Source organism: Sebastes fasciatus, chromosome 6 (genome assembly GCF_043250625.1).
Source record: "Sebastes fasciatus isolate fSebFas1 chromosome 6, fSebFas1.pri, whole genome shotgun sequence".
NCBI classification, from domain to species: domain Eukaryota; kingdom Metazoa; phylum Chordata; class Actinopteri; order Perciformes; family Sebastidae; genus Sebastes; species Sebastes fasciatus.
Window position 1 is genome coordinate 9,452,951 of NC_133800.1, and position 18,032 is coordinate 9,470,982.

The following is an 18,032-nucleotide window of genomic DNA, read 5'->3' on the forward strand; positions in this document are numbered from 1 at the left end:
GCCTATATATCAACATATCAACATCAACAATCAAATATGGCTTGCACAGTGTCTAAGTTATACATTGGTGATTGGTGGGCATTCTGTTATGTGTAGCGTACAGCAGAGGACATGTCAGTGTGTGGATGGCCAATGTGATAATTAAGGGGAAACCACAATGCATGTGTGACTGGTTGGAGTTAGGTATGGGTTAGGAAAGGATCAATCAAGTCATGTCAAATTTTATTAACCCATCCACCTGCCCGTCCTTACGGAAGTCCAGAGAGGCAAGTGAGAAGAAAAGAATTCTTTCCTGTGTTTATGACTTAAAACATCTGTGAAGCAGGTGGAAAAAAAGTGTTTTGCCGAGATCTGTTTTGTAAGTAACTTTTTTTTCATCTGCAAAAACAGGTGAAAAAAAAATAGTTTTGTCAGGATCATTTTTCTAAGTGTTTGTTGCTTTAACACTCATTTCGAGCACAAGAGGCTGAAGTGCACCACTACACCATCTTCTAAATACTAAAGACTAAAAGCATTCCCGTTTTCCCTTACAGCAGATTAAAATACATTTCTAGCCGAAAGAAAGACATGGCAGTATTACTAATACAATATATGTAGTGTTTAGAGTGCATGGAGAAATTAAAATCATCTGGAAGAAAACATGAATGTTTTTAGTTAGGTCTTCGGGTGGTGGTGGTGGACTTCTTTTCCATCTACTCTTAAGTCATAAACACAACGGAGAGAAATCCATTTAGACAAGACATTTTTTTTTTCTCACTTCCATCGCCTCTTCGGGCTTACGTACACCCTCCTCCCTAGAACATTCTTAGAACGTCACACTACTTCCCACTTTAATAAACAGAAAGTTATTATTAAACTTTGTTTGTCAAAGAGTCACAAACCAGTGATTTCTCTCACTATGTTCTGGTAAGGCATGAAAGCCATTTGCATGGAGAACAGGGACTCTTCCTACTCCTACACTAGTCACTCACGACTGGACAAACTGTCACTGGTCTTCGCTTTTGATTTTCAAAGCAAAAAACATGGAAACTGTTGACAATTTTCTTCTAAACTATTCCAGCAAAAAAAAAATGTTTCACTTCAAAGCCTGAACAGAACCTGGCTTCATTTTATACCAATAACAGTTCAAAAAAGTTTTTGAAAAAGTTTGGGATAATGAACTTTCATATCTTCATATGCTTGGAGGTCGTGTTGTTCGGGCTCTATCTGGTTGGCATGGAGAGGAGGTCGTGTTGCTCAGGCTCTATCTGGTTGGCTTGGAGAGGAGGTCGTGTTGCTCGGGCTCTATCTGGTTGGCGTGGAGAGGAGGTCGTGTTGCTCAGGCTCTATCTGGTTGGCGTGGAGAGGAGGTTGTGTTGCTCGGGCTCTATCTGGCGTGGAGAGGAGGTCGTGTTGCTCAGGTTCTATCTGGTTGGCGTGTAGAGGAGGTCGTGTTGCTCGGCCTCTATCTGGCGTGGAGAGGAGGTTGTGTTGCTCGGGCTCTATATGGTTGGCGTGGAGAGGAGGTTGTGTTGCTCTGGCTCTCTCCGGTTGGCGTGGAGAGGAGGTTGTGTTGCTCTGGCTCTTTCTGTTTGGCGACGCCGGGGAGCTGCTTGACATCCTCCTGGATCCACCTTCTCACATATAATCACATTATATGCATTCATTTTTGTCATATGGATTGTCTATGTTGTATTTTCATTAGGTTGTTACTCTGTACACACGACATCTATTGCACGTCTGTCCATCCTGGAAGGGGGATTTGGGTGTTTTGACTCCAGCAGTGAGTGGTCAAATCATACGCTTTCATACCATTCCTTCAGATAAAGCCCCTGTGTGACATCAGAGATGCTACATCCAACGTCTTCCTATACGCTCTTTCAGAATCAAACCCCTGACTGCTGCGTCTGTGGCTGAGGCATAGAGTCTGGTAGATCCTGTGTGTGGATCAGGACTCCGGTTGGTCTGATTGTTGGATTTCAGGCGTGTGGCTCTTGTGGTTTGACAGTGGCTGGATGTTTGACTGTGACTGTGAGTCTGACAGCTCCCGTGGTTCAGTCCTGGACTCTGACAGACGTGGTGGTTGTCCTAGCTGAAGGTGGGAATCCGGCAGCTCTAGTTGTTGCTGTTCTTGGATGTTGGACTCTGATAGGACTTGTGGTTGGATCTTAGACTCCGATGTATCAGATGTTTGCTGAGACTGGCTCTGGTTCTCTGATGGGCAGCAATGTGAATCTAGATGCAACTGTCTCTGCAGCTCCTCTGCACTGTGGGCTAACATGATGCTCACCTTCCTCTGGTGAGCCAGGGCCTCGTCCTTGTCGTTCAGCTACAGCAGGAAACACAGCATTAGTAACTAAGGAGACAAATCCTTCCCTCTGGAGAGATTAAAAAGTCTTAATAACGACAATTTTTTACATGGTGACCTTTTATGAGCTTTAGCCCCACCAACTCCACAAACTAAACTTCTCTGCAGAACAGTAATGGTCAGTCTAAAAGGTGGTTTAGAGTTTAAGCTTGAAAGTAGGAAAGAATGTTTTAGATCACGAACAGATGACTGAAGAACAGGTTACTGACACATTCAAGTATTCAAGAACCGCTGTAATAGGATTTACTATTGGCAGAAATGGAATATAATATTAATAAGTATGCATTCTTCAGTGTATAATCACCTGAAAATAAGAATGGCTGTGTTTTCGTTACCTTAGAATGAGCCGTTTATATCTACATAGGGAGCGGGTCCTCTCCACAGAGCAGGCCATCATGTTTCTACAGTAGCCCAGAAGGGACAAACCACTGCGTTAACTTTTCCTGCTTGGGCCGGAGTCGATAACGTTACTCGCTCCCGTCGTCGCCACTCTCCCTCTCTTGCTTCACCACTCACTTCCCACATACACACACACACACACACACATACTGTACCTTATGCACTCCAAAGGACCTACGTTACTCTTACAACAACTGGCTCTAGAGAGGGCCATTTGCGTTTTCGGGTCGGCTTGACACACGGGAGAGGCTTCAGTTAGTTACAATCTGCAACCTCGACGCTAGATACCGCCATCCTACGCATTGCTCCTTTAAAGATGAGCACAGATGCTAGGGATTGTTGAAATAACAACCAATGGCTGACTTTAAAACTTTATTACATTTTTCCAGCAGTTTTTCAACTTCTTCTTTAATTAAATGTTTTTCCTCGTACTACATGTTTTAAATCCATTATACTTTTGCCTACCTGCAAAAAATATTGGAAGAGGCTGACAAGAAGAAGAAAGATCTTAATACTGAGAACTGACTCCCACTCCCCAACTTTAAACTGTACGCTTGGAGTTCGGTTTTAAGGTCATTGTTAATACGGACTCTCTCTCATCATTCCTCATCATGGCGCACCATGGAGCTCAACATTACCTATCCGTACCGGCTGGAGGCTTTAACACCTGCTAATGTTCCTTTACTGCAAGGGATAAATTAGGTCCCATTATTTCTTATTTGTTAGATACTTTATACTCAGTTAACAACCTTCTAAAATTAAAGCCCAAATGGTTTTTGAACTCACCTACCATAAAACTGCAATTAATAGCCCAGGCTTTTATTTGCTTCAGTCACTTAAGTCAACCGGCGTCTATATGAGACAGGCCTTCAATTCCTTTCGCACAAAACTCAGAAAAGATGAGAAATACTATCAAATTGTTTATTCAAACCAGAATAAATATTACTTGTATAAAAATTAGACTCAAATTCAAGTACGAATCTATATTACGAGGCTATATTTAAGCAAAAAAACGACGGGAAATGCCGCAGTTAGGCAACAAAACCACTTAGGTTTAGGAAAAACATCATGGTTTGGCTTAAAGTAAGTACGGAAACTAAGTAACATAAGTACAGAAAACACATCACCAACGTCACTGGCGTCACTAACGTCACTAACGTCACTCACGTAACTTCAAAATCAACACTTTGGTACATGAACACCGGTCTCCTGGTTGACAGTCCTGTTTGTTAGACCCATTCAACTCCCATCTCACCCACCGTAAGCAGTCTTTCTCACTTTTTATTCTACTTCGCATGACAATATTCACAACTTGGATTAATTTTTTATAAAAAAACGTTTTAATTATTTTGACCACTGGACCCTTACGGACCAAGTAAGGGATAACGTACAGCGAGCCGGTCATTGTTTTGAAAGAAACCCCGACAGGGCGATGTCGCACCCCGACGCGGAGCGGCTCAGAACAACATGCGGTATGAACTAGTTTGTTTCAAGCAGATTGAGGCCTTAACATTAACAGGGAACTGGAGGGTGTTGGCAAGATGAAAAGAATGACATGGCAGAGGGTCAACCACCACAATAAAACATAAGGACCTCCCCAGTTAATGTCCCACTGTCTCTGTGTTGTGATCTCTAGATGTTAGAGGAGATACTAACCAAGTCCAGCAGTCTGTAGAGAGTCTCTAAAAGATCATCAGGCATCTTGGAAGGCAGGAATCCTCTCAACCTCTGGCTGACACTGATTAAAGGACTCCAGTTAGCACCTGGAAGGAAAAGGAAGACGCTTTTCTGATGGTTCCAATAAATGGGAACTAATGAGGCACTGAAATCAAGGATTATTTATAGCTTCATGGAGACATCAGTGATCATAGTAAATCCCTGGCTTTGACAGGGGAAACCTCAACTCTCGTTTGAGAAGCACCCCTATCCAAGAAAAAAGCTCACTAGAATCCCTCCTCCTGTGTGTATATCTTAGAGACATATTTCTGTGATCCATTCACATTTGGGGGCAAGAGATTTTTCTTCACACCAGAATGAATTTGTAAATTTCATTTAATGCTAACAACTTGAAGTGTGTGTCAGGTTGTAGTAAGTCTGTGATTGAATTAATATGAAAATCAGAGCCTTTTTTTCTTTCACCTGGAACATAGTTGGTTAGTCTAATAATTCTTGAAGTATTCCAAAATTCCCTATGTACCATGTGAATACTAAACCGGTTTGATCTATCTGTGTAACTACTGTGCTGATGGCAGACTTGCCTTCAGCCTTGCAGTGATGGGATTTCAGGATGTTGGCATCAGCCAGCAGCAGGAAGTGCTCACTTCGTTTCCTCAGCTGCTGTTCAAAGGCGATGCGAAAAGCGTCTGCAACCATCGACGCCTCGTCTCTCCTCAAGTGCTGAGCATCCAGCTGGAAAACACACACACACATACTTACTTCATGGTTAACATACATTTACACAGCCAAGCCAAAGCCTACTAATTTAACAACAAATAAATAAAACAATTTATATATATATAGTATATATATATATATATATATATATATATATACATACATTTATTATTTATTTTATATATATATATATATGTATATATATATATATATATATATAAATGCTATTTAAAAAATAATAATAAAAAATAATTAGCCTATCATGATATGATGATTAATTAATCGCAATTAATTGCATATATCAATATTGGCTTGGAAAAGCCACCAAATGAAGATATTTCAACTCCAAAACAATACAATATTGTGGCACATGAGGGAAGCATTGAATAGAAATATCAAAAGAGGGCATTAGAAATAAAAAAAAATGTTTTATTTGAAAATCATTGTTCCAAATACAGTATATGTTTTTTTTTATTAAACACAAGCCTATCACTTAGCCTAAAATGTGGCCATAACAGTTTTTCAAAAAAATTATTAACATAAGATCATCAGGCACTACAGTCTTTTTAACTATTTAACATGCGCAACAAACATACTGACGAAGTCGCTATCATTTATACGTGTAATAACTTACATACAGTCCCTTTAACAGTAACATTGGTCCATAAATTATTAACATAAACATTCAATAATATTATATGTATTAATTTGCGTTAATTTTTAACTCCTTATTATTTAAATTTGAATTATTAATATAATTTCTTTTTCCTTTTTCTTTTTTTCACTCTGCAATTTCCCAGTGAAGTCAGCTAACATTACACAACTTTTGGTATTCACCCATTCTTTGATTAAGTTGTAAGGACAAAATAGTTTCTTTATTAAAACAGACAAAGCAAAAAGAGCCGATCAGAAAGGACTGATGTTACTGTGCTATTTTATGGACAAAAATAGAATTTTATGAGCAAAAAGAAGAAAAAGATGGAGCTTGGCACCGGTGAGGTGGTTCGATGTGGTTTACCTCCTGTTGTAGCTGGACGAGCTGCTTCCTACTGGCGGCAGCAGTCCGACTGCACGGACAAGCTTCAGCAACACCAGGACACCGGCAGGCCCCCAAAACTGCCAGCTGGAAAACATAGAGAGGATGTAGACTAGTACTCAATGAACTCCTGAGTACAAGTACACGTTACTTATTAATCATACTTAAGTTAGAGTAAGACCATATGACCTGTATGTAAGAGAGAGCGGAAGAACCGGGGGGCTCAATAGGATACAACTTATTTTCAGTGGTGGAAGTAACTAAGTATATTTACTCAAGTACAGTTTTGAGGTACATGCTTTACTTGAGTATTTCCATTTAATGATACTTCATATATCTACTCCACTACATCTCTGAGGCAAATATTGTACTTTTTACTCCACTACAAGCTGTAATTATTAGTAACTTTTCAGATTAAGATTTTACATTAAAAAAAAATTTGAGAAGCTTATAAAACTTCATTATTAAAGATTCAACTTTTGTCTTTTTTTTCTTTGCTTGTGACCTCTTACAAAAAAAAGGTGGTGTATAGTTGTGTCTCCTCGTCATGTTTCAGATGTTTATGAGTTGTTTGCAGTTCAATTTAAGAGCCATTTCCCCTCTAAACTTCTCACATGGTGTCATTTAAAGGATTTATCTGGTGACCCTTTGGAGGGGCCTGACCCCTAGGTTGGGAACCACTGGACTAAACAAGCTAACTGTAAAGTAGCTCCACCTGGATTAACTGCAACAGTAACATGCTGCTCAGTGTTAAATGGACAGTGTGTAGGATGTGGTAGCATCTAGTGGTGTGGTTGCAGATTGAGTACTCCTCCGCTCACTCCTCCCTTTCCAGGACTGCGGTAACATGAGCCGTCAAGTGTAAAACGTGGTAACGCTGTTAACGTGTCGCTCAGAGGTCATCCTTACCATAACAACACTACTTTAGGGGCAACGGAAGTCAGGCGGCGGCTGGCGGTACCACGGTTTTGATACTTTTGTACTTTTACGTAAATAGGATTTTGAATGTAGGACTTTTACTTGTAATGGAGTATTTTTACCTTGTTATATTGGTACTTTTACTTAAAGGTCCCATATCATGCTCATTTGCAGGTTCAATACTTGTATTTTGTGTTTCTACTAGAACATGTTTACATGCTGTAATGTTCAAAAAAAACTTTATTTTCCTCATACTGTCGGCCTGAATATGCCTGTATTTACCCTCTGTCTGAAAAGCTGTTTTAGCACATTTTGACGGAATTGCAACAGAATTGCATTGCTAGGCAACAGCTTGGGTCCATGTGTACTTCCTGTCAGCTGATGACATTCACATACACTGCAACCAGGAATAAACTGGGACACATTTAGAATGTTTACCTTTAAAATTGTGTCAAGGGTCTAAATATTGTATATTTGTGACATCACAAATGGACAGAAATCCTGACAGCTTGTTTCAAATGCAGAGTTTCTGATTACGGGCTGTCTGTATTTCCCTGTGGATTGAGCGTTTCGATACTTTCACAGTATTTATATAGGACTTAAGCCTGCTTTATAATAAAAAAAAAACATGAAAATCTAACTTTTTTATAATATGGGACCTTTAATTCTTGACCCGACTGTAATTATCCTATCCTCCTCTCTCTCTCTGTGTGTGTGTGTAAAGTTGATTGGTGCTCTCTCACCTCCAGAACACTTGCGTCTCTCTCTGGGCTGTACTCAGGTTTGGTTTCTTGGTAAGCTCTCTGCTCCTTCACACTCAACATGGAGAGAAGCTCCAAGCACTGCCGACTACGAGCTGCAAACACACACACACACACACATAATGTTTGTGATGACAACTAAATCAATTCGATTTGCTGATGAAGACCACAAGATGTGGTTGAAAAGCTCAGGAAAAACGCTCATAAATTGACATTGGGTTAAGATTATTTAGATGCCAATTCTGAGTGTTGGTGAGTTGGAGTCGTACACTGAGGGTTGAGAGGTGCATGAGGTTTGGTGACTCCACACACTAACTTCCAGACAGATCCACTTCCCTTCACAGATGGAGATAATCTGTGCAGACATGGCTAGTTCATGATTCTACAGTATTCAGGATTTACCAGAATGTTCTGCCCGGAGCTGCTGGATCTCACTCTCTCTTTTCTCCTGGCTGTCAGTCAGAATCTTGTTCTCACTCGAAATTCTGATAACAACAACAACAATAAAAGTCACAATATGAACCAATGAAAGTACCACAGACATAAGTGTGTGTGTGTGTGTGTGTGTGTGTGTGTGTGTGTGTGTGTGTAGAGTAAATCCAACCTGTTGTATTTCTCCTCCCAGGATTGCTGAGACTTCTTCATCTGGACCTGGGTGAAGCTGAGTTCCCACTGCAAGCTGTTCACCTCCTGCAAGAGTTGGAAGCAACAGATCGTCCTCATTTACACCTGGCATTAAAATGTGTTTTGGGTGATCAGATTGCAATCAGATAGTGTTTGACCACATGAAAGTTCAGGTCTAAATTAACCCAAAACGCATTCAGGACAGATTGTGATCAGATCGGCAGTGGTCAGGGACGCATTGTGACCACATTGAACATCAGTGTAAATGCAATTGGTTTTCAATCCACATACAACAACTACATGGGCGGAAATACGTAACCAGCAAGGAAATAGCTATTTGCCAGTTAACTAGCTAAGTACAGTTTTTGCAAACAAGAGGAGGATGTGATGCTTGGTTGTTTGAGCTGGACAGAGCCATCGGATCTCAATCAGATCTCAATGTGGACACTGGACACACATATTAATACCAGGTGTAAATGTAATCAGGTTAAATCATATCTAGATACAATCTGGATATGAAACACATTTTAATCCAAGGTGCAAAGGGGGTAATCATGATTAAAATATTTTAATATGTTTTACTTTAATTATTACATGACACCGGGCCACATGCATCTCGTTTTATATATAAGGTTATATACACGGCCTTTAAGTCCCATGACTTTACTATGACAACATATTTTTATGGCCATATACACTACATTCTTCCTTCCTGGCCCCAGTTTTCCAAGCATTAATCCAGACTAACATCGTGTTACTCAGTTCAAAGTATCCGGTTAACTCTCATGAAGCCAACTTAGTTCTTCACATACAAAAACAGAGGATTCATTTTCTGTTATCCTGAATAACCGACCAAGAGATTAGTAACTTCAAAGACCCCTAATTTATCAAACTGAGTCACATTTAATTGAAACAAATTGATTGTTTCACTGCAGCTATACCATTCAAGTGCATTTCATATGTCCAATCATTCCACATGTCTGAGAACAGTCATATAGGCTACTATACCTTTAGATACATTATGCATTTTCAATTTTGCTCAGAGTATCCCTAACCTAATTTGAATTGGTCTTTTTTATAAATTGTATTTCATTGTATAGCCTATTTCATCAACCTTTTATAGTGAAAGTTGGGATGCTTACACTGAGACATCTGAAAAATGCGTCCCTTATACTCATCTAAAAGCATAATTATATCAACATTTTCCTTTTTCCAGTCACAGTGTAACTGTAAACAGAGAAATGTCTCTTTATACCACCGTGTCTCGTCATTACACTCGTGCTTCCTTTTGTCTTCGATAAACAAGAAAATGTAGCAGTTAGTTCCCGACTGCTGAGTAGAAACCTGCTACAGAATGTTAAAGCAAACAGACCAAGCCCTTATTTGAGCAGCCTTGCACTTACCTTCTCCAGAGCCTTGGCCTTCGCCTCACTTTTCTGCAGCAGACTTTGAGTGTGGCTTGTGGCTTTGTCAAGAATGGTCTGTGTGAAGAAGAGCAGTTTTTATTTATCAGCTGAACAAAGTCAAGACTCTGCAGGTTTTTTATCTCAATCTATTACTTCCTTCTCTCTGACTGAAGGAAACTGCTTCAATACTTCAGGGACAAAGGACTTGTCTACACGATCCAGTCTTACTTTGCCCTTGTCACAGTGTGTTGTTCACATATAATATGATGCCAGACTAGCAGATGTGTAGAACTGTCCAAAGGCGATTATTTGACAAAATTGGCTAAACACTATAAAGGACTGGAAGGCATATCATTTGGAGCAACTTCATACTGATTAACCCTAAATTGTTACTAAGGTGAATGAAAGTGTTGGGTTCTCATCTTTCATGAACTAATTTAACCTCTGGAATGCTGAAATGGAAAGTTTCCATCCATTTTATATCCATGTATATTACTGCAAACAGTCAGGATATGATACTGACAACATGGATAAGAAGTACTTTAAGTGCTCAGAAAAAAATTTATTTGAACATCTTCATTTCCATGACAACTGGGCAACTCCATCTGCTGAAGAAGAAATGCCAACATGATATTTTGCACGCTAAAACATTATGTGAGACTTTTTAGCATGTCCGAAACCTTAGTATGAAACCACTAGTACGCAAATTGCATTCTATTTAATACTAATTGCAAACACTGGACGCTACGGCGGCATAAATATCCCACAATGCAATGCGGTAGTAACAACAACGTTCATAACAGACAATGGCGGACAGCTCTGTAACATCACTAATGCTTCAATTTTAGTATAAGATTCCACTTTGCTATAGAAGAAATATAGTTTTTAAATTAGTTCAGACTTTATGATTCTCACATAAATGTCATCGTGTCATCGTTTGGTCACATGAGGTTGGCATTGGTTACCATGGTTACGCATCTCGAACTGGCAAGGAGGCTCTCAGGAAGTGATGTGGTAATTGCAGAGTATGTTGAAGGATAACACACACATTGAGTATGTAGCGCATAGTATGTGTTATGGTTGATCATATTATATGATCCAAAGCTCCAGAACATCTAGCCGGATATATCTCCTTCCTCTAAAAACTCTCTAAAACTATTAAAACACATAAATGAGCCATTACTGAACCTTTTTAAATTATTTTTTTTTTTGCCGAAAAAGCTGAACAGAATCAACTTTTGGGGAAACGCAGCCCGACAATCACGTAACCGGTGACCCAGAGCTGTACAACCCAGCCGTGAGGGAACAAATGACGTCAATCGTTGTGCAGTTGCTTGGTGTTAATGGGCCATACACTACCACACCGCTGCACAACCGTGCAGTGAATCGCTGCAACGTCTAATCTGGTATGAACGCAGCCTCCATCCACAGTCAACAGCAGAAACCGTCAGGAAACACGGGGCGAGATTTAGGGAGAAAAATACAGTCTTAAAGGGTCAAAACTCTAGCAACACAGAGGGTCCCAGATGGAAAACTGCTTTAAGGGGTCACAAGAGACATATATAAGTGATTCATATACCCTTTTTCCACCAAAATTAGCGTGTTTATGCAGGTTTTTTAAACGCGGGAAAAGCCTCCTAAAAATAGGCGACAGACCTCTTTTCCTATTTCAAGTAGACGAGTATTCCTTTCTGTTTATTTCCCTGGTGTGTCACGATCTACATCATGAACGCACTGGAAAACAAGGTTAGTAAACAGTGAAAATGTTACGGTGGTCTTATCGTTTCTTCAAACTCTGTGCCGACTAATTTGGAACGATATTCGAGCGCCACTGGGACGAAGACGGATGGAATTTGAGGCTGTGATGACGAAGAAAGCGCAGAAAAAGGGGTGAAAACTGGTGTGTTCCCACTGAGACAGATGTTGGTGGGTGTTAGTGGGGTTTTTGTCCAGTGGAAAAGAGGCTTTAGAGACCACTAGGTACCAAGGGTGCCCGCTAAGCAGCATTCTTGATATTTGCTTGCTTGCTTCATCTGCTGTCTGGGCGCTCTTGTGATTCCGACTGAACTACAGAACAGACGCAGTACTTCAGTATGTGTGTGTGTGTTGCTCTACCTTCCCCTGCAGGATCTTCAAAGCTTCATATTTGCCTTCGAGGTAACGATGTGCCACCTCCAGCTCACAGCATAACATGTCTATCACCTGTCAACACAGCAGAACCATCAGCTACATTTAGCCAGGCCGGAGTCAAGTGAACAAAGTTATAGTTTGTCTTGTCCTACCTCAGTTGCTTCCTGTAGTCTGTCTTTCAGCTCCTCTTTGGACAGGTCAACCAGGGAGCCTGCTGATTCACAAAAAGTGTACTCGCACATTAGAGGTTTTAGAAAATGTGTGTGTGTGTGTGTGTGTGTGTGCGTGCGTGTGCGTGTGCGTGTGCGTGTGCGTGTGCGTGTGCGTGTGCGTGTGCGTGTGCGTGTGTGTGTGTGTGTGTGTGTGTGTGACACACACTACCGTTCTCTTGCACATAAAGCTTGATTGTGTCCAGTCAGGTGTGTAAGAGGACTACTCTATACAAAACGCTGTACAATGGTTCAACCAGACTGACGGTTGAGAGGGGCAGAACGAGACAAATATCCCTCTGAGCAACAGTTGAATAAGAATAGAAGAAATCACCCCTCATTTGTAAAAGAAACTGGAAGCTGAGCATCAAATTGTGTGCAGATTTAAACAGGAACAGGTTCCTGTTTCAGTGTCAAGGTCACACTAATGTAGCCTATAGAACAAGATGGAATTAAACATGTTGCTTTAGCCAAGCTCTTCTTCAGACTTCACAATAGAAATAGAAGGTTAAGCTATGGTTATTGGAATATCAGCTGAACATACTATGGACTGACAAATCACAGTTTCAACCTCTTCAATCTAACGACTGAGTAGACTGCAGAGGGCCCAAAGAAAAATAGACAAACTAAATATTTAGAGCCCAGTTGACCTGTTGTGGTTCAATAATGATCGAGGGTCACTGACGCTTTTCTGGACTGGAAAAGTAATTCAACATCCAAGTTTCAACAATATTCTCCCAGATTGAATCATTTCATTCTTCTTCTTTTGGGGACAAAACTATTTCAAACGTAAATAATACATTTGGTATATGTACATATGAATGTGTGTGTAGATATAGACATATGTATATACTGTATGTATATGTATCTATATATGAGGTTGGTTGTATGTATATGAATATGAACTTACCTCTTGACACTGCACTATTACAATGGGTAGCACTTTTGTTTTTTTTCCTTTCTTTTTTTTAATGTTTTTTGTTTAAATATGTTGTTGCTGCTGTCTGTATGTCCCTTTACAAGAATGTGTATGTATTCCTTTAACCTTAAATAAAAATACAAAAATAATAATAATACATTTGGTGTCTGAATTATACTGTTTTATCTCTGATAAAATAGTTATTATTGAAGGAAAGAAGAAAAACATCAATATAACAGCTGATTACTAGCTTTTGAACAGTACAGTTCGGAAATTATTGTAGCAGAAAAAACCTCTTTATGGGTTCAAAGCCAAGTTTCAAAATTAGCAATTAACATTATAGAAACCGCAATGATCAGAACAACCTACCTATGAAATATTTCCCAAAATTGCAATCTTACTGAACTTAACTGTACGCTAATTGTCCAATTTGGGCTAGAGTCAGTTTAAAACATGTTTCCTGATGGAACACGATACAAATTATTTCCTGGTTTAAGACCAAAATACAAAATGGCTAGAAAATATATTTTTTTTATATCCACAACTTCATAGTATTGTGTATTCCTTTATCAACACATATATGTTTTGATTTATGTGAAATGATAGATGAAGTGCTGTCTGCTATTTCAATCGAAGATGAAATGAAATCATTTGACGGTATCTGATTCTTGTTTGTCTCCTGTGTTACAGTAAAGGGTCAGGTAGGTCACAGGTGTTCTTACTGGAGTGAGGCAGCGTCCACTTCCAGCGGGCTCTCTGCTGCGTCTCTGCGGCCTTCGGTCCGGGGTTGCTGCTGCACCTGAGCAGCTCCGTTGTGGACAGCAGGGTGTCTGTGAGACCAGCAAAGCTTTGGCTCTTCTTCCTGGTGGAGCTGGGCGCTGCTCTGACTCTCATCCCGTCACCCAGGTCTCCATCCACCATGTCGTCCTCCACCGGGCTGCAGGCCTCACTGACCTCCTGCATCTGCACCGAGAGAAACCTTACATTACATTCACCACAGTATGGATCTATTAAACCTGCCAAACCAAATATTGATTAGCTCAAACTTCAATGGTTAACCCAAAACTTACCACGAGTGCTATTGCAATCCATCAATCGGCAGAGATTTTAAACATTAAAGGTCCAATATTGTAAAAAGTGAGATTGTCATGTCTGTTATAGTATAAAGCAGGTTTAAGTGCTATATAAATACTGTAAAAGTATTGAAACGTTCAATATACAGAGAAATACGCATAGCCCATATTCAGAAATTGTGCGTTTGAAACAAGCCATCAGGATTTCTGTCCATTTGTGATGTCACAAATATACAATATTTAGGCTATTAAACAGTTTTAAACGTAAACATTCTTAATGTGTCCCAGTTTATTTCCAGTTGCAGTGTATGTTAATGACATCAGCTGACAGGAAGTAAACATGGACCCAAACTGTTGCCTAGCAACACAATTCCGTTGCAATTCCGTTGAAATTAGCTAAAACGGAGCGTTGAAGACAGAGGATAAATATAAGCATATTCAGGCAGACAGTATGAGGAAAATAAAGTTTTTTTTTAACATTACAGCATGTAAACAAGTTCTAGTAGAAATATAAAATACAAGTATGAACCGGACAATGAGCATGATATGGGACCTTTAAGATAATATTTACACCCAAGTAGCTATCTCTTAAATATCTCTGGTTGTATTAGGCCAGAGTGGATAGGACTTCTTTATGGTCATATTGGATTATTTTTTTGCATCAATGTGAAATTCCTTTGATTTGTATTCTTTTTATTTTTCGCTTCATTGCCAATAAGTCGCCCCTTATCCTTTAAATGTCACAGAATCAAAACAGATCAAACTTAATTAGAATCATCATAAACATACAGGCACATACGTGCGATTTGACCTCTGCATTTAACCCATCCTAAGCATTTAGGAGGAGTGGGCTGCTGTGAAGAGCGCCGGGTAGAAACGTGGGGTTCAGTGTCTCACTCAAGGACACTTCGACATGCAGAGGAGGAAGAACCGGGGATCGAACCACCAACCCTCTAGTTAAAGGACTATCTGCTCAACCAACTGACCTATAGCCACCCAAAGCTCAAATGTCCATTCCCTATTCAGCAGTCCCTCCAAGTCCTCATAACTAAAAATGTTCCCAGGTATAGATATAGGTATTTAATTTGCTGGATTAGCCCAAAAACAGACATTCCTGTTTATAGATTAAATACGCAGTGTCTTTATGGTCTGGGACACTGTAGGGATTAGGTCATACTCATTACTCAATACCCACAAGACCTAACTGACTGCTGTGGTAAAGGTTACTGCTACCGATTGAGCTGCATGTGCTCAGTTAACCGGAGCGGTCAGTTGTATATTAACATAATAGCATGAGGGGAAAAAGTTGTGTAAATTCCCAAGATGAGTGTCTCATACAAATTAACTTAAATGCTGAAAATGTTCACAGATTAGATATTGTACAATACCACTGTGTTTTCTGCCTCCTGACTGTGTTGTAGGCCTACACTACAGTATGGAAAGGTTGAATCTACCGTACAGTATTTTCCATTTGAAGTCATCACGTGGATGGTAATTGGGTTTCAGCCATCACTTTTAGATTTGAAATCTTTAAAGGGGAACTACGCCCATTTTCAAAATTCATACATGTTATTCCTATATGGTCTAACACAGTCTAAAAATATTAGTAAACATGAACAACTCTCTCAAATCCAAACATTAGAGTTCTAAAACTCAAATTTGTGATGTCATCAAATAGAAAGAGTGGAACTGCTCCATAGACAATGAATTGGGAGAAATGTTCTAGAGACACTGAGAGCAGCCAGGGGAATGATCTGAGTATATGGGAACATTTTCTGTTTCACAACTGACAACACTACAGTAGAATAAAGCTCATTCGGGTATAAAAAAAGTAAGCAAACATTCTGTGGGTCCACAAAATCAGCCTCCAATTCATCATCTATGGAGCAGCTCCAGATGTTATACCTTATGACATCACAAGTTTGAGACTTGCTTCTCTTGTTTCTGGCTTCTGAGAATGAGATGTTTTCAGCTGTTTTAAAAAATGTCAGATTGACAACTAGCATGAGGTTACATACATATGGTCTTACTTTAACTTATGTCAAATTTATTTTATTAAGTAACGTGTACTTGTACTCAGGAGTTGAGTGAGTACTAGTCTTCATCTAAACCAGTGTTCCAACCTTTTTGGCCTGTGAACCTTTGAAACCAAACAGTCTACTTTTAACCTCATTACAGGATATGATTGTCTTTACACCGATCAGCCACAACATTAGGACACCCTGACCGGTCTGCGGCTACGCAGCCCCATACGCAACAAACTGCAATATACTGTGTGTCCTGTCACCTTTCTATCGGAACCAGCATTAACTTTTTCAGCAGTACAATAGCTCTTCTATTGGATCGGACAACACGGCCCAGCCTTCGCTCCCCACCTGCATCAATTAGTCTCGGGTCTTACCCTGTCACCCTGTACACCGGTTTTCCTTCCTTGGACCACTGCAGACCGGGAACATCCCACAAGAGCTGCAGTTGTGGAGATGCTCTGACCCAGTCGTCTAGCCATCACAATTTGGCCCTTGTCAAAGTCGCTCACATCCTTACACTGGCCCATTTTTTTCTGCTTCCAACACAAAGTTCAAAATGTTCACTTGCTGTCTAATATATCCCACCCACTGCCAGGTGCCATTGTAACGAGATAATCCACGTTATTGCACTTCACCTGTCAATGGTCTGAATGTTATGGCTGATCAGTGTATATTATTTTGATTCATTTTAAATAAACATTTCCCAACTTCTATTGAAAATTCTTATTCATACAGTGATAATGATTTCAGTTATAGTCTGCTATCCAGCTCTGCCTATTATTGACTATAGCATAGATGGTAAATGGACTTGCATTTGTATAGCTCCTTTCCAGTCTTCCGACCACTCAAAGCGCTTTATACACTACATGTCAGCATTCACACATTCATTCATACACTGATGGCTGCTATAACTTCCTCATCAGGATCTAATGTAAATACTCATTCACACACCGATGATGGCAAAGCCTTCGGGACACGTGGACTGGAGGAACCGGGGATCGAACCAGAGACCTTCCGATTAGTGAAACGAGCTCTGCGCTCTTATCTCGTATATCACCCACATCCGGATGCATCACCGAGATGACGTCACTATAGTCTATAACTGTATAACTTATAGTAAAGACTTGGTGAAACACAAACACATCCTGAATTTTTACAATATTTGTTACAGAAATGTCCCTTTAAAGTGAGTGATTATTATTCATGACTTCCTCTCACCTGTAACTTGTGAAGCAGTAAAGGTGATTATTAACTCCTCGGTGCTTTTCAGCCTCCAGACAGACAACAGAGAAAGTTTAGTAAAGTTTGATCCGACGAAGTGAGAGCTCAACTTTTTAGTTAAACATATTAATCCAGCGTCGCATTACAAAGACTCAGAGGTGAATCCATCCCTTCCTCCACCTGCCGCTTCGTCTCTCTACCTGAACACCTGAACATCTGAACACCACCTGCAGCGTCGAGCTCACTGCGGTAACACCAGCTCCTTCCGGGCATTACCTTCAAAATAAACTCCACATATATTTTTTAATACAAAAACAAAGCTTCCTCACATAACAATAACTCAACTAATTAAAAATAACATACCGTAAAAGTAAAGTACTGTAACATAAAAGATACAAGAATGAAATAGCACATTTAATAAGTTGAAAGTAGTTTAGTGAGTCACCATCATCACCAGAGGGAATATTTAAAAGAGCTTCATGTGAAACGGTTGAGTAAATATTGGATGAAGGGGTGTGTGTGTGAAAGGAGAATGTAACAGCAAGATAATGTTCAAGTAAAGATCAGC

At 39.9% G+C, this 18,032-nt stretch overlaps 1 protein-coding gene across 4 annotated transcripts; it reads right to left on the reverse strand.

The window, feature by feature from the left end:
• Window positions 1-872: 872 nt before the first annotated feature.
• ccdc125 (coiled-coil domain containing 125) lies at window positions 873-17,905 on the reverse strand. 4 transcript variants are annotated; one of them, XM_074637584.1, is made up of 12 exons: window positions 17,462-17,905; window positions 13,866-14,106; window positions 12,168-12,226; window positions 12,001-12,087; window positions 9,883-9,960; window positions 8,460-8,545; window positions 8,258-8,340; window positions 7,838-7,950; window positions 6,159-6,263; window positions 5,005-5,155; window positions 4,403-4,509; window positions 873-2,308 (listed from the first exon to the last, which is right to left on the reverse strand). In XM_074637584.1, the coding sequence occupies exons 2-12, from the start codon at window positions 14,104-14,106 to the stop codon at window positions 1,928-1,930; spliced, it is 1,491 nt and encodes a 496-aa protein (XP_074493685.1). In that variant the 5' UTR covers window positions 17,462-17,905; the 3' UTR covers window positions 873-1,927. The 4 variants fall into 4 exon arrangements, with proteins under 4 accessions (XP_074493685.1, XP_074493684.1, XP_074493683.1 ...); XM_074637583.1 differs by having other exon boundaries at window positions 12,168-12,229; XM_074637582.1 differs by lacking the exon at window positions 17,462-17,905 and adding an exon at window positions 16,618-16,910.
• Between the last annotated feature and the right edge of the window lie 127 nt (window positions 17,906-18,032).

What these genes read in the sequence shown, in the direction of transcription:
- ccdc125 (XM_074637581.1), bottom strand. Translation starts at nt 16,770, where the DNA reads ATGGGCCAGTGTAAGGATGTGAGCGACTTTGACAAGGGCCAAATTGTG. An exon ending in GTGGACGCTGCCTCACTCCA is followed by an intron (nt 12,230 to 13,865) that starts GTAAGAACACCT and finishes TTTGTGAATCAG; the next exon opens with CAGGCTCCCTGGTTGACCTG. An exon ending in GCTCCGGGCAGAACATTCTG is followed by an intron (nt 7,951 to 8,257) that starts GTAAATCCTGAA and finishes GTGTGTTTGCAG; the next exon opens with CTCGTAGTCGGCAGTGCTTG.